At 46.5% G+C, this 26,218-nt stretch overlaps 1 protein-coding gene across 2 annotated transcripts in view; it reads right to left on the reverse strand.

Annotated features, from left to right (window-relative positions):
* LOC126504186 (S-adenosyl-L-methionine-dependent tRNA 4-demethylwyosine synthase TYW1) overlaps nucleotides 1–26,218 on the reverse strand; it is a 77,905-nt gene that overhangs the window by 13,334 nt on the left and 38,353 nt on the right. Inside the window, exon 14 of one of the 2 annotated variants that reach the window (XM_050146268.1) lies at nucleotides 5,843–5,953. The exons of the other annotated variant lie outside the window; for it this stretch is intronic. Coding sequence (XP_050002225.1) covers nucleotides 5,843–5,953 — 111 coding nt within the window. The remainder of the gene's footprint in view (nucleotides 1–5,842; nucleotides 5,954–26,218) is intronic. 2 annotated transcript variants of the gene reach the window in all.

Raw genomic sequence — 26,218 nt, forward strand, 5'->3', positions numbered from 1 at the left:
CCCCCCCCTCCCTTCCTTCCTCTCTCTCTCACACACACAACATAATCTTTTTTAATGAAGAAAAAATGGTTGACTGTGGTAGCCCACACCTTTAATTTCAGACTCCGTAGGCAGAGACGGGTTCTGTGAGTTTAGAACTAGCCCTGTATACACAGTGCATTCCAGGCCAGCCAGCGCTACACAGCAAGACCCTTTCTCCAAAAAGGAATGAATAAATGAATGAATAAAGATTAAACTGTGATCAAATTAAAAAGGAACAAAGGAGAAAGCCATCAGAATGCTAGAGCTCATCTTTCTGCTTACTGATCCACCCAGATGAAAACAGGCTTTCCTCACACCATAGCACCCCCCTGCCCCGCAAAAAATCCCTGCTCTCCTGGAAATGGCCTCTTCTGGAGGATTTGGATGCAGGAACAAGAAAAACAATGGATACAGCACTGCAGGCTGAGTAACTGGCAACCTCCCGCCCCCGACTCTGCCTGTGGACAGTGAGGGGAAGTTGCTCACCCACTTGCTGGGTCTGGGAACAGTTTTGGTGCTAACAGAGGGTGGCTCTGATAATATCCCCAGACAACAGTAATCACCATCCCTTCCTGGGCTCCGCAGAGAGCGCAAACTCAGGACTTCCTACAAACGGGCTCCGTGATGTAGCAGATGTTTACACTATGAAGCACGTTTTTACCCACAGCAGACAGATGATGAGGACTGAGAATCTTGGGCTCACAAATGAAGGCCCCATTTAAGCCTAACGAGGCTAAAATGCAAGTTAATTTACAGGGAATATAAAAGAAAAAAATATTTTACCAGACTGGCAATGAAAGGAAAGAGGAAATCAATATAATGAGGAGACAGCATCTACTGATTTATTTTAAATACAGCGCCTAATGGAAGGCAGTCTCAACATTTACTGGATCCTGGCTCAGATTATCCCATTGAATTCTCAAACAAACAAACCTCTTGAAGGATTACTACTTTAGGGCAGGTGGGGAGGGGGTGGTGCACACCTACAATCCCAGCACTCAGGAAGCTGAGACAAGAGAGCCTGGGCTCTGCAGCCAGACACCTGCCTCAGAGAACAGGCGCCATTGTTGCTCTAAGATCAGGACGACAGCTTAGTCTGAAAGTCTACACTGGCACATGCTGACTGGGTGTACGGAAATGTGCGCAGGTCGCAGGACGGCTCAGCGAGCAAGGGTGCTTCCTGCCAAGCCTGAGCACCTGAGCTGGATCCCTGAAACCCACACAGTGGCTCCTGCCAGTTTTGGACTGACCTCTGCATGCACCTGTGGTTAGGATGGGAGACACACACACACACATATGTACATTAAAAACAAAGACAAAACCTGTGATGCATGCCCCACTCAGCCTCATAAAGAAGCAAAAGACAGAGAAGGTAGGAAAAAAAGACAGACAAAATATCTCTTAGTGTGGTTCAGGCAGTAAAACAAGACATACACTAAAAAAAAGTTTTGATTAGGAACCATGATAGAAACACATCTGAAAACACACATGCTTCTACTCTTCGGTATTTATTTGTGTGGTCATTGCGTGTGCACAGGTGGAGGTCAGAGGACAAGTTGCCAGAGTTGGCTCTCCTTCCACCCAGGGTCAGGCTCAGGTCACCAGGCTTGGTGGCAAGCACTGTTGCCTGCTGAGCCATCTTGCTAGCCCTTGTTTTTGCTTTTGCGTTTTTGAGACATGTAGTCTAGTTTTGCCTGGGATCACGGTAGCTGAAGATGACCCTTCCGTGTTGACCCAGATGCTGGGATTCCAGTGGGCACCATCATGCCCAGCTCACATCTGCCTTAGATTCCTAGGAAGGAATGTTAAGAAAACAAGCAGGTTGACTCAACTATGGGTGACAGGCAGGGGCTGTGGGCATGCATGGTCTGGCCCCAACTCGGGCACATGTGTGAAGTCTGACGGACTGTTACACTTGAACCAAACCTCCCCCGGCTCAAAGGGAGACTTTGCCCTTTTGCAAAGTAGGGGTGGACAGGACTCAAGGCTTCTCGGTGCTAGGCTCAGCCCGTGGAAAAGTGTTCCTTCGGTACACCGCCCTGCAGTGTAAGGCTCTGTCTCCTGTGCTTTAGGATGGAGTCCCTCCTGAAGCAACGGAGTAGGATGCACTCCCGCCCGTCCTCAGGCTCTGAGGGCGCCACTTGCAGACCTGACATTAAGGCATCTCATCTAACAGAGAGGGGGATGAGGGCTATCACAGCCTGTCACACTGGTTCTCAACAAAGGAATTTTAGAGAGCCTTCTTTCTCCTCCCCACCCCCCTTTTTAATGTCTCCTTAGCCTCCAATGGCTTTCCTTCGAGGGTTTTTATCTTTAATGATGTAAATGTGTGCCCGTGTGTACCTGAGTTTAGTACCTACAGATGCCAAAAGACGGTGCCAGATCCCCTGGAGCTGGAATTAACAGAGGGCTGCCAGACGCTGGTACTGGAAACTGAACCCCGGGTCTTCTGCGAAAGCTGCGTGCACTCTTAACCACTGAGCCATCTCTCCAGCCTCTTCCACTGGTTTTGTTTTTGACACCGAATCACCCTGCAGCCCAGGATGACCTCGAACTCTGCCTGGGCCCCCCAAGCACTGGGATTACAGGCGTGAGGCCACCACGGCAGCAAACAGATTGCCTTGCAGACATAACTATTTGAGTCTCCTGAACAGAGAAGCTTACTGGCTCACTCACTAACCTATTTTTAATTGGTTGCTGTCTGTGCGCTTGAAGTGCTGGGGACAGAAGCCAGGGCCTCATAGATCCCAGGCAAGCACTCTGCCACCAGGCCATGTCCTCAGTCCCGTTTCAGTCCGAGTTTCCAGTGGTGGGATGAGCTGGTAAACACCTGCAACCCCAGCCCAGGGGAGGCTGAGGCAGAGCACTAGTAAAGGGGGTTAACCTGGGCTACAGAGTGAGGCCAAGGGCAGACTGGGCAACTTTGCAAAACCCTGCTTGAAAATAAACAGAGAGAGAAGGACTGGGGACAGTTCAGTGATACTAATCTCTAACTGGTCTCCATTTGTCTTTCGGGGAGAGCATGTTTGCGGCCAGCCTGTACCTCGCAGAACCCCAGGAGGAGCCCCAGGTCTGCACAGAGACAGTCAAATGTCCACGCCTACTGCAGCAGCATTCGCAACAGCCAGCATGTGCAATCAGCTCAGCTGTCCATCAACAGATGAACAGGTAGGGAAATACGGCACAAGGGGAGGGGCTGGCGGCATGGCTCAGTGGGTAGAGGCAATTGCTACCAAGTCTGACAGTCTGAACTTGATCCTCAAATCCACATGGCAGAAGGAGAAACCCGACTCCTGGAAGCCGTCCTCTGCCCGCCACTGCTGCTAGACGACGGACTTCTCTAAGAATTTTACACGATCACCTCATTTACTGTTATGGCCTTCAGTACAACACCCATGCCTCCAATGCCCTCTATCAGTTGTCTCAGTGAGTGTTTTAGTGAGGCCGGCACAAGCCGCACCGGAAATACTGGTAAGCACGGGGATAGAACAACCAAGTAGGAAGTCATCTGAAAGAAGCCATGAGCTTGTAACACAGCTTTCTCTATTCCAAGTCAAGTGAACAGGTGTCAAACACACAAAGCTCCCAGCAGGGAAATTCACTATCTAACAAGTCATCTTTATCTAAAGCCCAGCAGTTACTACTATCAGTAAGTAATGACTGACCGACCGCCAGTACCGTGGTGCCCATAATCCCAGCACCAGGGACTCAAGTCATCCTTGGCTGCACAATATAACATCTATAGAAGATCCTGTTTAAAGGAAAATTATAATAATATTTGCCAGGTTTTTTTCCAAATTGTAAAATGTTCATCATAGGAAACATGACAAGAAAGGGCGAGTGAGCGGAGCGAAGGGAAGCGGGAGGGGGAAGAAGGGAGAGAAGAGACGCCTATTATCCAGCCAAGCACAATAAAAACAAAGATTTTACTACCATATAATTTGTAGCAACATTTTTAATAGTTAAGCCATAAATTAAAATGCCACTAATCTCTGCAGTTGGCAAGCTGTCCCTGAACCGGACATATATTCTCAGACAGTTGGTGTTTGTGCGTCATTAAAACTCCTGCCAAGAGAAACCTTTTGAACTCAAGAGCAATTTCAAAATCAAAGAGTGTCTGCGGCCTGACCAGAGATAAACTGATAATGGCTCAGAGAGCAGGAGCCCTGGTGTCCCACTCCACACCCCTCCCACAGAGAGCTGAGCAGGAGCCCTGGGTGTCCCCACTTCTACCCCTCCCCCTCCCCTCCAGAGTGCCCACCTCCAGGGGAGCAGGGAAACGCTACAACTCCCCCCCCCCTTGGGACTCAGGTAATACTCAGTCTCAAACTACACACCGAGAAGCAAGAGCTGGCCTCCAGAGTGGGGATGTCCTCCTAGCGCTCAGTCCTCTTCTGGATGCTCTCTGGCCTCCAGAGAGCTAGCTACTCTATGCTCCACCTCAAAGGCAGGGCTCCAACTGTTACTTCCAGTCCTGCTTAACCCCCAAACCGTTGAGTTTTTCAAACTCATTCTTGAATATTTAAAAGATACCCTAAATTTAATATGGCAACAGGGAACTCAGAAAATGTCTCCTCTAATGTCCCCGGTTTTCTCTACCTCAGTAAACCATTCCCACCTTCCACATAACCAGTTAGCCAGGCTTCAGTGCCACACACACACACACACACACACACACACACACACACACACAGTTTTTTTGAGACAGTGTCTTATGTAGCCTACGCTTAACTCAAACTCATGTACAGCCGAGGATGAGTTTGAACTTGTGATCCTGGGTAATTACATGCCTATGACATTAGGTACAACCAGTGGTACAATTTTTTTTTCAATCTTTGTTGCTTGTGTGAGAGGATGTCAGTCCCTTGCTTGAGAAAGGGACTCATTATTTGCCTCCTGTGTATGCCAGGCTAGCTGGCCCAAGGTCTGGGCTACACAGTGCATCCCAGGCTAGCCTGAACTACAGAATGAGACCCTATCTCAAAAATCAAACAAGAAATAAGTAAAGGAATGAATGAAATGGAGAACCTCTCCTTTAACTTACACAACTTAGGGGAAAATAAGCAGGGATAAGAGCAGGAAAGGGGTAGCAGTTGAGCTGAAATTAGACTACCCAAGACTGGTCTCCTGCCGGAGGTGACAAGTGGGCGGAACTCATTAGACTACCACCAACATCTGGAATAGGTCTGAAACATCTCACAGTAAGAGATTACTAATTACTCCAGCACAACTTCCTTGGCTCATGTTATCTACCTCCCATCAGAGGAGAAGCTCTCAACAATTTTTTTAACCCAATACCAAATATCTAAACTGTCAGAATAAACCGACCACATTGCATGCAGCACTGACTGTAAAAGTAAATTGGTGAAATGGTTGATTTTTATGAACTGGCCAGTTCCATAATTAACTTATTTTCTACTCTGAAGAAAGAAAGATTTAAAAAGTGTGTGTGTGTGTGTGTGTGTGTGTGTGTGTGTGTGTGTGTAGACAGTGCCCTCAGAAGTCAAGAGAGCACTGGATCCCCTGAGCTGGAGTTACAGATGGTTGTGAACTGTCCAATAACTGGGAACCAAACTCGGGTCCTTGGGAAATCAGCAAGGCAAGTGCTCTTAAACACGGAACCATCTCTCCAGCCCCCAAAGGAGATGCTTTTGAAGACCAGCAGCTTGGTCTCCTTCACTGCTGCTCCGATGACCAGGACAGAGACAGCTTCTCAGTGAGTCTGTGTACCAAATGACCAGGAGTTCTGAAAGTCTGTCCCCGGGCCTTGGCCAGTCATCCCTAAGTCACAGCATGCCCACCACCAGCCAGCACAGCTCACCTTGACCTCGATGAAGTCAGGGTTCCCCAAGGACACCAGTTCCGCATAGGCCTGGAGTTCATCCACGTTCCAAGACTTCACAAGTGTCAGTCTGTAGACTGTTCGCTGTTGCTGAAACAGGGAAAAAGACTTCGTTTAAAACTGAGCCGAAGTCACAGATTCACCCAAGAGCACTGGCTGACACTTGACTCCCAGAGAATGCAGGTCAGGTGAAGCCCCTATGGACTTTTACAAACTGAAGTTACTTTTGAAAAGAAGACGGTTGCTCAGCTAGCTCAACTGGTCGAGCACAAGGCTCTTAAAAAGATTTTATTTTTAATTAATTGTGTGCATATGGCTGAGTCTGTGTGTGGGTTTGTGTACAGTGTAATTCCTTCTGAGGTCAGTAGAGGGCATCACACCCTCCCCTGCAACACAGGTGCCTAGAGCCTGGGTCCTCTGGAAGAGCAGCAAATGCCTTATCCACTGAGTCAGCTCTCCTCTCCAGCCCCTGAAACTACATTTTGCAGACAGATGGAAAGTATCAGTGATAGAAAGATTATCATACACCTTTCAGAAGGCACAAACTGCTAGCACATGTTTTCCCCACGCTCTCACCCCTATTCCCAGTATCTACAACCATGTTAGTCACCAAACAGCTGCCTACCACACACACAAACTGAATTAGCTTTAATAAGAGCAAGGGGGCTAGTGAGATGGCTCAGTGAGTAAAGGCACTTGCTGCCAATCGTCACAACCCGAATTCAGTCTCTGGGACCCACATGGTGGTCAGTGAGAACCGGTTCTGAACCAGTGTCTTCCTCACTCACGAGTGCTTGCAAGCAGACACACACTAAATAAACAAAAAGACTATTGAAGAAACAACAAGATCCCCGCTAGTGCAGGCACTGGTAAGTCACCAGCCATGTTCCTGTAAATAAACAACCCCTCTCCCAGTGCGAACAGAAGAAATCATAATTAAAGTCATGGTGAGCTGGAGAGTTGCCTCAGTGGTTAGAGCACCGGCTGCCCTCACAGAGGTCCTGAGTTCAGTTCCCAGCACCCTCATGGCGGCTCAAACCATCTGTAACTCTAGCTCCAGGGGATATGACTTTGTCTTTCTGATCTCCATGTCGTGTGTGTGTGTGTATGTGTGTGTGTGTGTGTGTGTGTCATAAAAAAGGGGACATTAAAATAAAAGGGAGATTTGCTAGGAAGATGAAAAGGATTATGAGGGGATGAGGAGGACAGAGGGCAGTGGAGGGTGAAATTATCTGAACACACATGAGTAAAAATAACAAAATGAAACACATTAAGTAAATTGATACACGCTAATAAAAATTTTAAAAAGTAAGCAATAAGTTAATTAAATCACTTTAAGAGAAGAGAAATTAACTCAAATAACCTTTGTGTGCTCAGACAACAATCCTGTGAACTGCAGATGAATCGTGGTTCTTTTCTTCCCAGTTTTCTTGTTAGTTATAATCTTTGGCATTTCTTGTTTCAGGAAGTCACACTCATGGATAATCACCAACATCTACCACAAACCCAAACTGGTGCAGGCTTTTCAAAAAGCATTAAGATTGTAATCACTAAAGGCTATGAAAGACATACAATCCGAGACTCGGCTACCTTCTGGCCCAAAATAAACAAGTAAGACTCGAGGACGTACTGGAAACCCTCAGAAGACCATTGCTGATAGCTTAAAGTGCAACACTGAGCCCTGGAGAGGAGCCAGACCTAGGGGACCTGGGGGACCTGGGGGACAAATTCCCAGGTATCCTAAAGAGCAGGGCTCAAATAATCAAGAGAAAAGAAAGAACTCCAAGTATCTACCTCTATGTTGGGGGTGGGGCATAATTCACTGAAAGAAGAGACACTTGAGAGCATTTTGTGATTTTTTGAGGTAAGTCTCCTGCAGCCCAGGCTAGCCTTGAACTGACTCTGTACCCAAGCATGACCTTGGACTTCTGATTCTCCTGCCTCTACTTCCTGGGTGCTGGGATGAAGGCTGCCCTACAGCCTGCACTGAGATCTTTCACAGAGCAGGCTCAGAGATGAATAGTAAAGGGCATTTGTCAGGTACATCAAGGGCATCTCATTCCTGTCTACTTAGTTCTTTACAAAGGATTTTACCAGGGAAGAAAAGATGGGAAACTTCTAAACTCCCTTTAAACAGCAACCAGGCTCCCACCACCAAATCTAAGCCATCTGGAGCCGGGCTGGAGAGACGCTGCAGGAGTTAAGAGCACACTCTGCTCCTGCAGAGGACCCGCATTCAGGTCCCAGCACCTTTGTTGATCAGCTCACATCACCTAGAATTCCAGCACCAAGGGATCTGACGCCCTCTTCTGGCCTCTGTGGACACCTGCACTCTCATGCACAGATACACACACACACACACATACACACACACAACATAAAATTTAAAAAATAAAAGGGATATTCCCAGTTAGACTCACAGAAGACTGCCTATCCTGTTTTAAAGTTTTCCTGAAGGCTATGATCAAATCAAGGCAGCCAGGGCAAAAATGACTGACACGCACACAAAAGCAGTAAACTATGAAAAGTTACAAACTAAAGAAACAAATTGCAAGGAAAGAGGCTGGTCAGCAAGCAACACTCACCATCTCTCCTAGCCTAGAGCACCAGTGGGCTGAAAGAAACTCCAGGTAGGATGGGATCCAGAGCATGCACGCTTCCTCAGTATGATCAATTCCATCTTTGTAAAATAGGCTTTGAGCAGGCTTAGCAATGCTAACCCAGCAAGCCCAGCACTTGGAAGGCCATGGCAAGAACTCGGCAAGTTTAAAGCCTGGCTACACAGTAAATATCAGGCCAGCCCGGGCCACACAGTGCAACTCTGTTTCCAAACAAACAAACATGTGGGGTTGGTTTGTTTCTTTCTGTAGGACTCAGCATTCCACTCTATAGCACTTAGAACCAGGCCTTATAGAAATGAATCATGTCAAATACTAGGGATCCATTTAAAAAACCCAATGATAGGCTAGGCCATGTTAGCTCACGCCTTTAATCCCAGCACTTGTGGGGCAGAGGCAGGTGGGTCTCTGGGAGTTCAAGGCCAGCCTGGTCTACAGAGGGAGTTCCAGGAGAGGTACGGCTGTTACACAGAGAAACACTGTCTCAGAGAAACACTGTCTCAAAAAAAAAAAAAAAAAAGTATTAAAAAAAAAAAGCCCACAGAAACCCCAGCCAATGACAGAGCTGAGAGGCTCAGTGTGTGAGAATGCATGGGATACAAGCTTGAAAACGTCAGTTCTGATCTCAGGGCTCAAATAAAGCCAGGCATGGCCACACACACCTGTGACTCTAGGGCTGGGGAGCTGCGGGGTGTGGAGACAAGAGGGTCGCTGGCTGCCAGCCTCACTCCAGGGTCAGCTGAAAACACATCACAAGGCAATAAAGCAGAGAGGGACCCAGCAGGACATCCGCTCTCCTCCCCTGGCCTCCGCAGGCAGCATAGGCACCTGCGCCTCTCCCACACACTCACAAAAATACATCACACATGCAGACACGGTACACTTCCACACCGAAACCAGCCCTAAGAGAGGAAAGGAATGGTTCTACGCCAGCAAAGACCATGTACAGAATAGAAGGCAGAGAATATTCCATTTCAACATCTCTATTAAAAACCCAATGATTCATTTATGAAATTACATGTAAAAAAAAGTAAAAATAAATAAGTAAGTAAAATATGTTCCTGGGAGACCTAAACAGAACTCTGCCGCCACAAAAAAAAGGGGGGGGGGGCGCTCCACAAATCCTCTGAACGAAGAACTGGGCGAGGGAGCTAGCAAGAGAAACAAAGCAAGGTGAGCCAACACTTGCCAGGCGCCAGATAAGTCGTCCCAAGTGTTTTGTGTCTTTTCAAGATTCTTGGATCTGTCTAAACTTCAGAAGGAATCTTACCAGATTCGTGTGACTATGATATTCATTTGACAACTATGAAATCTGGGCCCAGAGTAAACAGGGCAAGTAAACTGCCAGAAGCCACACGGTGGCCAAGCAGGTGGTCCAAGATGGGCTCCCCAGCAACACAAGCCCTAGCAACTGGGCTTGCGTGTACGCTTGCTCTCTCTCTCTCTCTCTGTCTCTGCCTCTATCTGCTACACCCTGTAAAACAGCGAAAACCCACAAAGAAAGGCTTAGGGTGTGGATTTGGTGGGTAGAGTGCCTGCCTACCCTACAGTGAGGCTCCGGTGTCCACCCCCAGCACCATAAAACAAAATGCAGGGCGGCTCACGTCTGCACTGAGAAGAGTTCAAGGTCATCCTGAGACACACAGCAAGTTTGGGGCAAGCCTGAAGTACGTGAGACCCTGTCTCCTGACAAGGTGTGAGGGCACAAGGGAATGACTCAGTGGTCAAGGGTGCTCACCGTTCCTACAGAGGACCTGAGTTTTGTGCTGTACTCCCAAACTGGCCGGTTTACAAAAGCTTCTCTAACTCCAGCTCCAGGGAATCCAAAACACTCTCATCGCCTCTGAACTTGCATGCACATAGCCACACAGAGACACACATAATAAACATCAGTTAAAATGTGTAACTAAACTCATATCCATATTGATCTCCCATTGTAATAAATATAATAAAGCCTGCATCTAGACCTGAGGGTCTGCCGCGGGCTCTCACAGCTTTTTCCAGTCTGTTCTGCTGACCCACTTCCAGCTTACACTGCTAACACTGTTGCAGTGACAGAGTCTGCTATCCTGTAGACGTGGTGGCTTTCAACCAGGGGCAGCTCCACAACCCTAGGGCTATTCTGTTCCAATTTTGAAACTTCCTTCCACAGGGTGACACCTTGAGAGCCCTTTCCAGATTCCCCGAGTAGGGGTACTACTGACATCTAGTGGGCAGAGGGCAGAGTTGCTGCTGAGTAAGGTAAAATCACAACAGAAGTCCTGTTAGAGTGGTCTTCCCATGCCCATTAATGGAGTCCTGGCTGTTCTTGGCCGTTTGCTTAGTGTCTATGTTTAGGATCCAACTATTGCCTTCTAGAAATAAACAACACCCCTTTGTGAACTTAAACATAATAAAAATCTATTCATTTAAGTGTGTACAGGCACATGCCACAGCATGCTGCAGAGGTCAGATCAGAGCTTAAATTCTGGGATTCAGGAATGCACTACCAAGCCCAGCAGAGTCCTTGCCACTTGCTAGAAGTGACTGTGGATGACAAAGCCTGAGCTGGAGAGAGCTCGGACTTCTTCCTGGAGAAGATGGGTAGAGTTGGTGTTGGTTCTTCCTGGAACTAACTGCTGAGTCACCCATGAAGCCATCTGGGCCCGCAACTCTCTTTGGGCGGGTTTTTAAATGATCAAACCAGAAGACTAGAGAGACGCCTCCGTGAGTGGTTAAGAGCGCGCACTGCTCTTTGGGAGGACCGGGCAAGTGGATCACCAGCACCTGCAACCCCAGCTGGGGGGCGGGGGTCTTCTGAACTCCAAGGGCACTGCACTCCACTTACACACACACACACACACACACACACACACACACACACACACAGAAATTAAAATAGGCAGGGTGTAGTGGCGCACACCTTTAATCCCAGCACTTGGGAGGAAGAGGCAAGTGGATTTCTGTGACTTTGAAGCCAATCTGGTCTACATAGGGAGTTCCAGGCCAAGCAGGGCTACAGAGTTGAGACCCTGTCTCAGTAAGTAATAAATAATGAGAGATCATTTGTAAACTCCATTATAGTTGCTTTCTATTACTGCGATAAAAAACCAAGACCAAAAGCACCGTGGGGAAGAAAGGATTTACTTGGTTTACAGGTCACAGTCCATCACTGAAGGAAATCAAGCAGGAACACAAGGCAAGAACTGAGGCAGAGACCATGGAGGGATACTACTTGCTGACTTGCTCACCTGCTTTCTTATACACCAGGGCCAGGTGGGACCACCCACAGGGTGCTGGGCCCATCCCCAGCAATTCATTATTCAAGAAAATGCAAGCCTAGAGGCCAATATAAGGGGGCATTTTCTCAATTCAGGTTTCCTCTTCCAGAGAAACCCATCTTGTGTCAGCGCTGGTAGAAATATGGCCATTACAGACTCAAGCACCCTAGTTTTTTCTTGTGCTAAGTTTTTCTAGCTTTGCTTCCTAAGAATTTGTACATTTCGTTTAATCAGCACAAAGTCATTCAAAATCTTATTTCTTTCTTTTATACATATGCATATATAATATATATATGTATATCAATTTGTGAGCATGCATGAAGGCAGTCACACACGCCACAGCACATGTGTTGAGGTCAGAGAGGCCACCCGAGACTGACCGTCTGCACCTGCTATCTTTTCTGTGATGGATTTCCTTGGTTGGTCACTGCTGCCTAACTCAGGCTGGCTGACCCATCTCAGCTTGACGGGGCACGGAGACTCGAGGTGAGCACTGCTCAGTCTGGCTTTACATGAGCTCAAGGGATTTGAATTCAAGAGCCTCAGCTTTGTGTGTGGCAAGTACTTGGCCCTCTGAGCCACGTCCTTAGCCTCCCTAGAGTTTTGCAAACTCTCGTGGTGTCCAGTGTGGTGTCTGAGTGAGAACGGCCCCCACAAGCTCACGTATTTGCATGCTGGAACTGCGTGAGGTCTTGGAGGAGGCGCATCACTGTGGAATGGGCTCTGAGGTTTCAAAAGCCCACATCAGGCCCAGACCCTCACTCTCTGCCTCCACTCTGCAGTTGAGAGGTAAGTTCTCACTACTGCCCCGGCACATGCCTGCCTACAGTCATGCCCCCTGCCATGACGGTCCGGACTCACCCTCTGAAACTCTAAACAAGACCCCATTAAATTCTTTCTTCCAGAAGCCGCCTCGGTAATGGTGTCTCTTCAGGCAGCAAAACGGTAACTGCCCCCCCCCCCCAAACGCTCCCTTTTCATCCCCAATACCGCACATTCGTCTTCTCTCGCTTCACTGGCTGACTTTGCAGTCTTCTAGGCTTTTTGGACAGAGCCAGCTTTGGTTTTTATAATCATCTCTATTCCGGGGATGTTCTTCTGTCTCATTAACCTCTTTATTCCCTCCCAAGGGCTTACTCTGTAGGTAATTTGCGGTTCATTTCTAACTTCTTAATATGTATTGATCTTAAGTCTTTCTTTACTAAAATAGGGACTTTGTCTCTGCAAAAACATTTGTTTCTTGTCATGGGGAAGGAAGCTCTAGACTGATAACCCAGAGAGATGGCTCAGAGGATAAGAGCACTGGCTGCTTTTCCAGAGCACCCAGCTTTGACTTCCAGCACCCACATGACAGACAGCACCCAAACACCTGCAACTCCGGTTCCAGAGGATCTGACACCCTTTTCTGGCCTCCATGAGCACCAGGTAATAGTGCATAGACACACACTCAGGATAAACACCCATACACACAAAAAGTAGTAAAATAATTTATCTGCATCTGTTTCCATCTTACCAAGTCTGGCATGGAGTCGCAAGTAGGCTTGGTCCTCCCTCAGTATCCCAAAGGCAGAGTGGCAACAGAAGACCCTCACCAGAAACAGAGCAGGAAAAAACAACTTAAAGGAAGGTTTTTATTTATCTATCTATTTTGAGGCAGCACCTCATGTTCCCTGCGTTGGTTTAATGCCAGCTTGACAGAATCTAGAATCATATGGGAGGTGGGCCTCTGGGCATGCATTCGAGGGATTGCCTTAATTTATTAGCTGATGTGGGAGAAGACCCTAATAGTGAGGAGGACCATCCCTTGGCTGGGATCCTGACCTGCAGCACAGAAAAGATGCTAAGCAGCAGCACATATTCACTGCTCTGTCCCTGACTCTGGAAGCCATGTGGCAGCTGCTTCAGGCTCTTGCTTCCTTGATTTCCCTGTCCCCTGCTGCACTGTGCCTTCAACTGTGAGCCATATAGGCCCTTTCCCTGCCACTTACCATATTATCCTGGCAACCTGCATTCTATCTACAGAACCCATATAAGAAGCCAGATGTGGAGGCTCACATCTGTAACCACAGCATTCTTATTGAGAAATGGGAGACAGAGACAGGAGGATCAGCTGGCACCCAGGGGTCAGCTATCCTGGTGTATGCCGCACACCAGCAGAAATAAGACAGATACTTTCCAACAAGGTGAAGAGAACCCACTCCAGAAAGTTGCTGACTTCACCACATGCGCCATGGCATGTGTACACATGCATACACCACTCATACACACACACACACACACACACACACACGCACGCACGCACGCACGCACACAGGCATGTACGCAGGCACATACGCACACTCCCAGCAAAATATATAAGTGTATGTAAATAGCAGCATAGACACAGGGGAAAAACTCGAAAAGGTGAGACGGAGGGGAAACCGTCAGAAAACACAGCCCAGCAACATTGTCAAGACTCAGTCACAGGGAAGCTGAGGAAGTGGCCAGGCAGTCAGTGAGGGAGGCTAGCGGCACTTGCTGCCAGCCCGACAACCTAACTTCAATTCCCCCAGACCCACATGGTGGAAGAGGAGAACCCATCCCTCCCACAAAGTGTCCTCTGCAGCCCCCGAGAGAGAGAACAAATGTACAGCTTTTTAAAACTGAGTAATATTTAAAAACTAACTGGAGAGAGTAACAGGAAAATCTGCTGTTGTGGACGGAACAAATGAGGAGAAAACAACATGGAGACCGCGGGACAGAAGGGGACAGCAGAGCATCATGGGATGACTACTATCAGTTTACTGGAGTACTTGAGAACCAGTTTACTAAAATGAGTCAACGGAGTCAACAGAAGCATCCTACCCCTCCAGCGCACGGGGAGCACCTTGTGCTTAAGAGGTCACCATAATGCTCTTAGCAAAGACAAAGTTGATGAAAGAAAACTACAGTTCAGTTCATTTGAACAGCCCTAATTAAACCCAGATGGGTCCCCTCCCCACCAAAAAATCATGAAAGTTGGGGGGGGGAGCCCACACGGACATGAACGGAATTGCTGGGAAGGAGGGCTTCAGTGGGAGTGGGGGGAACTAAGAGATGAGTAGGGGAATATGATCAAACTACATATACATGTGTGAAATTGGGAAGGAATAAATTTTTAACATGATTTCTAATGGGGCTGGAGAGATGGCTGCTGTTGAGGGCACTGGCTGCTCTTCCAGAGGACATGAGTTTGATTCCAGCAACCACATGGCAGCTCACAGTTGTAAACTCATTCTAGGGCATCCAAAGCTCTCTTCTGGTCTCCTTGGGCACGAGGTGCATGTATGGTGCACACACTTGTATGCAGGCAAAAGACTCATCTGCATTTCTTTAAAAAAGGAATAAAATAATTTTAAAATTAAAAAAAAAGTTAAGGAAGGGAATCGGGGTTAGATTGATGGCTCAGAGGTTGCTTGCTATTCTTAAAGAGGACCTGCTTCAGGTCCCACTGAACCATTCACAAGCACCTGTACCTGCAGCCCCTCGGGAAGACTCCCTCTTCTGGCCCCCAAGGACAACAACATAACACAGAGAGACATAACACATAGATGAAAATAAAATAAATCTTTTCAGGGGGCTGGAGAGATGGCTCAGAGGTTAAGAGCATTGCCTGCTCTTCCAAAGGTCCTGAGTTCAATTCCCAGCAACCACATGGTGGCTCACAACCATCTGTAATGGGGCCTAGTGCCCTCTTCTGGTCTGCTAGCATACACACAAACAAAATATTGTATTCATAGTAAATAAATAAATATTAAAAATAAATCTTTTCAAAAAAGAAAAAGAAAATTATAGTTCAGCATCTCTCTGGAACACAGAAACAGCTTTTAAATTTTAATACGCAGAATAGCCCAATAACACAAAATAGATATACAGCGACAGGCTTATTTCAGAAATGGAATGTGGTCTGGTATTTGAAAAATCAGTGCTATTCACCATATTAGCAGAAGAAAAGAACAGAGTCTACTCAACAGAATGAGAATGAGCATGTGAACTCAACAGTTACTCATAATTTAAAAAATCATAAGGCACTGGGAACAAAAGGAGCTGTCTCCAGAGTAATGACAAGTATTTGAAAAGTTGACAGGAAAACTCATCGGTGAGACAACAAAGGCTCCTCCGGAATCCAGGAGATGATGGGGAGGCAGCGCGAGGACTCTCCTAGAACCTGCACCACACAGCGAAACTGATGCTCCACAAGCAACCAAAGGGTACCCCAGGCTGGCGAGGCAGCGCAGTGGGAAGAAGTGCTTACCACAGAGCCTGGCAACCTGAGTCTGATGCCTGGGACCCATGCCCGCAAGCCGTCCACCTCCACATGTGTGATGTAGCCCATAAACTATGGTATGCGTGTACCAGCACACGCGCGCATACTCACATACGCACACAAACACACTTAGAAGATCTTTTAAACATTCCATATGACTTGAAAAACAAAGAATTAATTATTTTAGAAGTATATGTAATACAAAGTAAGTATCCAAAAATCTAATTCCTGAATATGTATAATAATTTTTGAAACTGAAAAAATTAAATAATCGTTTACCAATAGTATCCAACACTATATATTTGTGAATAAATCTTACAAAACATAGGAATGACCTCTACAGAGAAACTGTAAAATGCCACTTAAATAAAAAATTAAAAGATCCCCACACTTGGAAGACTGGAGAAAGATCCAAATTCAAGCCCGACCTCGGCTACAGGGTCAGTTCAAGGCCAGTCTGGGTTACAGGAGACCCTGTCTCAAAAAAGACAAATTGTGTCAACACTCTAATCAATTCGGCCCACAGGCTGAATGTGGTCTTCCACTTGTTCTCCTTTGGCCTTGACCTAAAAATGGATTTGTGTCTGAACAATTACAGTCTCATAACTGAGAACAGAAACCATGAAGTCCAATTAAGCAAAGCACACCACACCTCAACAGATGTCAAGGCATGGGCCCCTCAGCAGAAGCAACTGGACACCGTGTTCAGTCTTCAATGCTGTGGTCTGGACCTCTCAGGTGTGGTTTATAAAGCTCTGATGTCTCCCTGCCTACAGCATCCCCTGCACTGCTTCGATGCTCTCTTTGACCTCCATGGGTACCAAGCAGGCACATGGAGAACAGACATACAGAGACAAACACTCATGCACATAAAATAAAACAAGCAGATCTTAGAGTATGGCCTTGAGTTTCTGTAGGCCCCAGGATGAAGTCCAGAAATGGAACACCTGGTGTGCACATGAGGCCACCAGACCACCAACAACAAAAAAATAAAACAAGTTTTCACACCAAAAAAACAGAACTGTACTGCCCTCTCCCTCAAGAATAATTTCTGCACATCTACCATGATTTTTGAAAATTAAAAATCCAATGCACAGAAATGCAAAAGTCTACTTCGACTGGTAACACAGCAGCCGACAAGACTAGTGGCAGACCAGGTAGGACGCGACTTCCATACACAACCTGTTGTTAGAGCACAGACACACACAGCTCAGAAATGAGCTGCTGCAGGGGGACAGCTCAAAGTAGAATCTCCCAGGGAGGGGCTGGGGTGTGGCTCAGTGGTAGAGCCCCTGCCTAGAATCCCCCAGTGAGGGGTTGGGGTGTGGCTCAGTGGTAGAGCCGCTGCCTAGAATCCCCCAGTGAAGGGCTGGGGTGTGGCTCAGTGGTAGAGCCACTGCCTAGAATCCCCCAGGGAGGGACTGGGGTGTAGCTCAGTGGTGAACTCCTCCTGTAGTCTAGAAATCACAGGCCCTAGGTTCTTTCCACAGTACCACAAAACAGACAGACAGAATTTACCTACTACAGGTGAACGAACACACAAGTACACACCGTTCCTACAGCGAGTGTTAACAAGCATGTATGCATACCCAGACGTATGTATCAGAATACTGTGAGAAAAAATCATCAGGACCGTGAATATTTGTCAATAACAGAATGGGTAGGCTATGGCATATTCAGACACTGAGATATGGTAACGAAAATATAGTTCCACACATCCAATAGATACACATAAAGGAAAAGTGTAGGAATAGTCCCAAAACCAAGTGAACTGCCCTGGTTCCATTTGCAAAAAGTTCAAAACGAGGCAAAGCTCCTGGTGTTGGTTGGTTTCTGTCAACTTGACACAAAACTAGCCACGCCTGGGAAGAGAAGCTCTTAGCTGAGGAAACGCTTCCACATTAACACTGGCCTGCAGGTAACTCTGTAAGACACCTTGCTTAATGGTTGATCTGAAGGGCCGAGCTTGCCCTGCATGGTATAAGAAAGTGGTTGAACAAGCCTTGAGGAGTGAGCCAGTCCGCAGTGTTCCTCCATGGCTTCCGCCCCAGTTGCTGCGCTGGTTTTCCACAGTGGTGACCGCTAGTGGAAGTGCAAATGCGACAGAGTGGATTATCAAATTGGCACAGGTTGTTTCTTTTAAATAGCAGTACTCAACGCTTCCTAGACAGGAATATCATTCCCTGAGGGTGGGACTGTGAATCCGCGCACACATTTTGGAAGTAACGTGGAAATGTGATTAAGGAATCTAGAGTATCAAACTCTGTTGACCTGGAAATTACACTTCTAAAAATTTAGGTTACGGGAATGATAAAGCTTACAGCCGAATACTGAGGCGCAAGACTATTCAGCCAAGCCTCTCTATCATGCTGAGACACAGAGCCACAAGATGTTCAATGCCAAGCAACAGTCACGCATCTATAGTGTGGCTATTCAGTCAACACCTTTGGTGGCATTTCAGGTGACATCTGTGAACTCTACGGCTGAGGAAGATATTCCTGATGAGAGCAGGGCTCGGCGTAGACAGGTGGGCTAGTTGCTTGTCCTATGGCTGTGATAAAAATGCCCTGACAAAAGCAGCTTTAGGGAGGAAGGGTGCCTTGGCTCACAGTTCACGGATGCAGTCCATCGCGGTGGGGAAATCAAGGCAGCCAGTCATATTGCACCCACAGTCAAAAGGAGAGAGCAATGCACACTCACCTGCTCACGCTCAGCTAACTTACTCCTTTATATGTATTCCAAACCAAGCCCAGTGATGGTGCATCCCTCCTGTAGAGTGAGGCGCCCACCTCAGTTAACCTAGTAAAGAGAACGCCCCCAAGGCTTGTCTCCTTGGTCCTGCCAAATCAGCATTTAAAATTAGCCATCATGGCAGGATTCTCAAAAAGGGAGGGTGAGCAAAGGTTGAGTGAGTTTGTTTTCTTAGACCCTTGTTCCCACCAAAGACTTGGAAAAACCTGTTCTAGAAGAATGCTAATGCCAGGCAGAGATTTTCATGTTGGATTTGTAAGAAGCCGTAGTAACAGGTGGGTGTGGAGACAGACACCTGCAATCCTAGCACTCACGACTGAAGATCGCTGCCACCAGGTGGAAGAGGGGGTCCACAAAGAGTACTATAAAGAGGTCAGAGATCAGTGTCACCAAAATCAGTAAGTGGCTGCTCACGGTGTGACCCTGCCCAGATGCCACGTCAGTCCCCATGACTTACATCTGCACACTGACTTGTATGTCTGAAGATATGGGCAGAGAAGCAAAGCCCCCAGCAGTATTTTCAGAGACACAGCCCATCCATCATTCCTGCGGTAAACTCACATGAACAGAAGTGGCTGATCCCAAGGCACATGGAACACAGGGTATGGGAAAAACACCCAACGTAAGCATCATTGGTTCCCCAAACTACCACAACAGGGCCAGTTTGACAAGAATGCTGGGTGACTGGGAACCACGCATCCTCAGATCAAGCTGATAAACTCAACAGCAGACTGACTTTCCAGAAATGCTGCGTAAGCCAACCCAAGTCTGCGTCCCAAATAGTAAGAAAACAACTCCCCCTTCCAGGACTTGGTTGTTTAAACGCAAGACTTTGGAGGTCAGGAATGTTTAGATTCGTTAATAAAACCAAAAAGAAATAAAAAACACCGATTACAGGTGACCTAGCCCTTAACTGAAGCTGATCGAGTTCCCTCTCTGGAACACTAACTAGTGACATGTCCTGCGGGGACAGAACTCACGTCTGTTGTTCTAAAGTAAAATCAGAAACGACAGCAAGTCGGACCTGCCAGAAGAGGCAGGGCTGGGGAGATGGGATGGCAGCTAAACACACTTGTTCAAGTCTAGAGATCTGCCTTCCATCCCCGAGACCTGGAGGGGGAAGCAAAGAACCAACTCTACAAGGTCTCATCTTCTAAATTCTACATGTGTCCTGTAGCATTCAAACACACACACACACACACACACACACACACACACACACCACACCACACCACACACCACAGTGACAGACTAATTTTTTTTTAAAGAGGGGGCTGGATTGATGGCTCAGCAATTTAAAAAAAATGTACTGCTCTGGCAGAGGACCCAAATTCAACTCCTAGTGTCCACAGCAGGTAGCTCACAACCATTTGCAATTCTAGCTCTAGGGGATCTCTACACACACACACACACACACACACACACACACACACACACCCGACACGAGTACACACAGAGAACCTATCAGGCCAGGGCTGCAGCTCAGGCGACACATGGAGGGAGCAGTAAGCTTGTCTGGCATGCACAAAGCCCCTGGCTTCCATCCCCAGCACCACATACACTCCAGGGATTGTCCTTTATGCGAAACTGAACATTTCTGACTGGTCCCAGGAGCAGCTGATTTTCCCTAGTGTATGGCTGGATTTAGGAACACAACAAGTAGCTGGATATAAATGGTATTTATTCTAACCCAATACCTCAAGGACCAATTGAGTAATTCTTCTGTTCCTCTGAAGGCAAAGGAGTCTCTCCCACACGTAGGGCCTTCTTGCAGGCCCTCATCAGAGGTATGAGTTATCTTTAAATCGTCATAAATCAAACAGACCCCAAATGGTCTCTAGCATCTTTATTTCCCGAAAGTGCTAAGAAAGATTTTTCAGATGTCAATTTGAGAAAGTGCTTCCTTCCTCCCAGCTTTACTAGTAAAGACATTAGCTCCTGATCATTCCTTCTAATTCCCCTTTCCTCTGAAACTCTGCTTTTAATAAGTCAAATATGATGATTCTCATAAAAGATTTCATTTCTCATCTCCAAAATGGGGATGGCTAGGCTCGAAATTTAAAACAGACCTAGAGATGAGCAGCCTTGAAGGATCCCACTGGCAAGAAAACTAAAGAAGAGAGCTCACCAGCATGGGGCAGAGGCCCTCCACTCAAGTCAGCAAGACAGCCTCAGGGGTAAAAGGGTCTTGCAGGCAAGCCTCACGATTTGAGTTCAATCCTCAGAACCCTCCACATGGTGGAAGAAGAGAGCCAACTCCCAAAAGATGTTCTCTACCCTCCAAACAAGTGAGCATGTACACACAACACACACACACACACACACACACACAGAGTAAATAAATGTAAAAAAAAAAAAATTTTCATGGCCACTTTAGTGGTGAAGGGCCAAAACTTGTTACCAGCCTTGCTGAGACTATGAAAAGCCCCCCCAGAGGTGCAGCCCATGCCCCTTATCCCAGGGTAATTCACTCCCTGACGCCGGCACACCAGAGACTGTCACAGTGCAGACCTCCAAATGTGTCTACCACACACATTCAGTGCCTTCTCTACTGACCCCAGACTGGGGCAGTAACTTTTGCACTCTGAAGGATGATAGTAAAATGAGAGATCATGGTTCCCTTTCTTCAGCTACACAGGCTTGTTCCCACTGTAGAGGGCAGGCCTTTCCACTTCCCAGCTGTCCTGGGCTGGTCTGAGTCAAGCAGCGTCACCGCCTGGGGTCCTGCTCTAGCTTTCGCTCTTTGGTATGATAAATACTCTGACCAAAAGCAACTTAGAGTAGGAAAAGATTTGGCTTAAATTTCCAGGTCACAGTCCATCACTGAAGGATTTCGGGGCAGAAACTAGGAGAGGAAGGAAAGTCAGAAATTCAAGGTCATTCATGGTTACAGACCAAGTTTGAGGCCAGACTGAGCTACATGAGGACCTGCCTTAAAAGAAAAACCAACCAAACAAACAGATTTAAAAAAAAAAATGTTAGGTAGCACATATCTTTAATTCCAGGACTTGAGAGGCAAAGGCAGGGGATCTCCATAGAAGTTGGAGATCAGTCTATTTTATAAGCCAATTTCAAGCCAACCAGGGTTGCATGGTGAGACTATGTCTCGATAGACGGACGGACGGATGGATGGATGGACGGACAGATGGATAGATGGATGAACAGATAAATAAGAACACACATGTAGGACAATCATTAAAAAGTACTCCATCCTGGAAGCAGAAAGTAACATACCTCTACAGAGAATCACCCATCAATCAACCATCATACAAAAGCACATGTCTCTCTTACTTTCTTACTGCTGACAGCTACAAGAAAAAAAATAACTTAAAGGGGTGGGGCTGGAGAGATAGCTCAGCAGTTTGCTTCTCTTGCAGAAGACTCAGGTTCGATTCCCAACAGCCACCAGGAGGGTCACAACAGTCTGTACCTTTTGTTAAAAATGATTTGGCGCCCTCTCTTTGGGCACTGTATACACGTGGTACACAGACATACAAAAAAATACTCATGCATATAAAATAAATAAAAATAAGTAAATTTAAATTTCATGACTACACTCTGTGTACCATCTCCAATACACCACTGAGATGGTTTCAGTAAAAACCTTATGTATTTCCAATGCTTAAGTGTCTACTTTTCCCCCCTTAAATGAGCTGATTCCCTCTTTCCTTTTGATTATTTCTTTTGTGGGTACACATATTTATACATACACACATATGTACACTCATCTGCGTGGCACGTACACTCATCTGCATGGGGCCTAGGGTAGCCTTGGGTGTTGTTTCTCAGGTGCTATCTACCTTTGGTCGGGTAGACTTGTTCAGATGAGGGCAGTGCCCACGAAGGCACTGCCAGAAGAGAGCGCAGAATTCCTTGGAGCTATGAGCCACCTGATGTAGGTGCTGAGCTGGGACCTACTGGGGTCCTCTGGAGAGCAGCAAGTGATCAAGTAAGTGTTCAACCATCTCTCCAACATACATTGCGCTTATATTTTTGGTGTTTGTTTGTTTTGAGACAGTTCTCTCAGTGGCCTGGAGTTCTCCAAGTAAGCGAGGCTGGCTGGCCACTGAGCCCAGGGATCCACCGATATTTGTTGCCCCAGTGCTGGGATCCCAAGAACATGCCACTATGCCTAGCTTTTTATATGGTGCTGGGATCTGAACTCAGGCCCTCACCCTTGCTCTAAAGGCACTTTACTGGTGCCACTGGCCACCCTTCTCTATTATCTCTCCTTCTTCCTGACCTCCCTGGGCTCTTTGCCCCTTGCTCTTAGGGCTGTTTGTGCACTGATTCCCTGGTGGTAGATAGCAAACCACCTTCAATCCCAAGCATGCTTCCTCCTCCTAAGCAGTGTGCTTGAGATACTCGGTTTTATGTAACAAGCCATCCAGAAAAAAGAGCACATTTTCCATGCTTCCTTGAGCAGAGTGTGGCTAAGGAACTGAGCTTGGCAAACAAGATACCAATGAAACAGTTATATAAATCACCCAAAGGGATGGAGAGATGGGTCAGCAGTTAAAAGCGTACACTGCTTTTGCAGAAGACGCAAGTTCAGTTCCCAGCATCCACGTCAGGCAGCTCACAATCTTTCTGATCTGTACAGACTCACATGCACATACCAGTATATAGACAGACATACACACACACACAAACACATACATAAATATATATATACATAATTAAAAAAATAAAAATCAATCTTTAAAATTTGTTGAATGTTGCATGCCAAAGGAGAAAAGAAGGAACTGGAGGCTGCATATGAAGCCCTTGCTCACCTACCCCAGTTATCGATCTCACACATCTCAGTCTCTGTGGAATCTGTGCTGTGCAGCTGATCTGGATCCACGCCACCCTCCCCTTAGGCTTGAACCTGGCTCTCCATGCAGCATGCTTACTTTCACTATTTCACAAGTATCTTTGGAGGCTGCGCGCGCGCACGTGGGGGGTGTGTGCATGCGTGTGTGGGGTGTGTTGTGTGTGTGTGCTTAATTTTTTGTTTGTTTTTGTTTTTCGAGACAGGGTTTCTCTGTGTAGCCCTGACTGTCCTGAAACTCACTTTGTAGACCAGGCTGGTCTCAGACTTAGAGATCCACCTGCTCTGCCTCCCGAGTGCTGGGATTAAAGGCGTGTGCACTATAAATATCTGTAATGGTAGCTTCAGAACCTTTAGCCTTATCCATGGTTAAGAGTACTTGATGTTAATCCCAGCACTTGGGAGGCAAAGGCAGGCGGATCTCTGTGAGTTTGAGGCCAGCCTGGTCTATAAGAGCTAGTGCCAGGGCAGGCTCCAAAGCTACAGAGAAACCCTGTCTCCAAAAACAAAAAAACAAAAACAACAACAACAAAAAAGAGTACTTGATGTTTTTCCAGAGAACCAGAGTTTGGTTCCCAGCACATACATAGGGCAGCTCTCAACTGCCTGCAACTCCAGCTCCAGGGAACCCAAGCCCTCTTCTGGCCTCCTCAGACACCTGCACTCATAACAGCATACATTCACACACACACACACACACACACACACACACACACACACACACAAATAATAAGAAAAAAATTAAGCCGAGTGTCTGAAATCCCAGGTCTGAGCTTTCATTGCTGGTATTCATCTGGGTCTTGCCAGTAAGAAGCCATGCTGGGCAATAAACTCCATACAAACGCCTCTCTCCTTCTATCCTGAAGAGAGCAGGGGCCTCCACTGCCTTGTGTATCACTGCCCTGTGGCTAGGATTAACCTTACCAGATATTAAGCAATCAATAATTAGTTGTTGGACAAAGTGACAGTTGAAGTGTTGTGTAATTGGGACATTTGCATTTGTTTATGGACAGGTGTGCAGAGCTGAGTGTAGCCCAGTGGCAGAGTGTATGCTTAGCAGGTGTGAAGCCCTGAGCTCAACCCCCATCATCAAGAAAAACAAAAACAAAAACCACAAACACATAGAGAACCCGTCTCGGAAAACTGAACAAACAAACAAAAAATACAAGGGAAAGGAAGATCTATAAGTGTGAGAAGAAGGCAATCCATTTTTACCAAAAACTACTATGACATGATTCTAGCATAAGAAAAACACACACACACATATAGTATGATTACAACAACATATGCACCCAAAACCCAAGCTTATGTGAGGGTCAGTATGTGGCAAGTTCAAAGCCAGCCTTAACTACGAGACCCTGAGAATCAACTGAAAAATTAAAATGGGTTATATATCAATTAAAATACTCTGAAGAATTTCTTAAAACTAAGAGATAAGATTACTATACATGAAATAACAATTGCATAGATCTATACAACAACATGCAAACAACACTTCCAGGCCTAACATCAAAAATAAAGTTCACCCGGGCGGTGGTGGTGCACAGCTTTAATCCCAGCACTTGGGAGGCAGAGGCAGGCTGGCTGATCTCTGTGAGTTTGAGGCCAGCCTGGTCTACAAGAGCTAGTTCTGGGACAGGCTATAAAGCTACAGAGAAACCCTGTCTCAAAAAGACAAAGTGTGGAGAGATGGTGCAGCAGCTAAGAGCACTGGCTGCTCTTCCAGAGGACCCAGGTTCAATCCCCAGCACCCACATGGCAGCTCACAACTGTCTGTAAATCCAGTTCCAGGGAAACCTGACACCTTCACACCAATGCACATAAAGTTTAATAAATTTTTAAAAATAAATAAAATAAAATAAAGGTCAGTAGCAGCTGCTGGGCATAGGGTCGTTGTGCCAGCACCAACCAGGAAGTCCCTGTCTTGGTGACATCTAGTAATCTGGCCACTCCAGATTCAACTGACTCCAGTGGTCCATCAACTGTATCTACAATGCACACAGTTCGCAGAAAAGAAACATAAATTTTGCCCCTGCAAACATCCATTTAAAACACTGTGTTGAAAGATCTGTATGCAAAGTCAAATTTGGATATTAAATTTCTGTTCTGCTGGAAAACCAACAACCTCCAGGCAGAAGATCTGCAGGGAGCTGCCTGGATTTGGGAGGCATTTGGAAGATATATGGATGCTAATATTCTTTATATGGTATGTGAGCCAAAAGTCAAAGAAAGTACATATAAAACTCTATTACCTTGTGGACAGACAGAGCTTGAAGACTATTTGTCATTTTTAGACAGTAGCCACTGCTGCTCAAGCCCCAATCTTCTCGAAGCTGACCTCAATATACAACTAGCTGGGAGAAAAAGACAGTTTACTGAACCAAAAAAATAAGTATTGTTTCCTGAAAGTCACCCTCTGTTCTGTGTAATTATAGTCAGCTAGCTCATCAAGATGTAGAAATTTCTGGAATCAATTTTCTAGTGCTACAAAACAACCATCATCATTTCAGCAAACTTCCAAAGATAAGTAACAATTACAAAATATGGTTATTTTATGTTGGGGACTTCGGTAGGGAGGTGGCTTTGTTTTGCGGTACAGTCTCCAGAAATAGCGGGGGGGGGGGGGGG

Source organism: Alexandromys fortis, unplaced genomic scaffold, assembly GCF_014885135.2.
Source record: "Alexandromys fortis isolate MF-2015 unplaced genomic scaffold, M_Fortis_MF-2015_v1.1 scaffold_56, whole genome shotgun sequence".
NCBI classification, from domain to species: domain Eukaryota; kingdom Metazoa; phylum Chordata; class Mammalia; order Rodentia; family Cricetidae; genus Alexandromys; species Alexandromys fortis.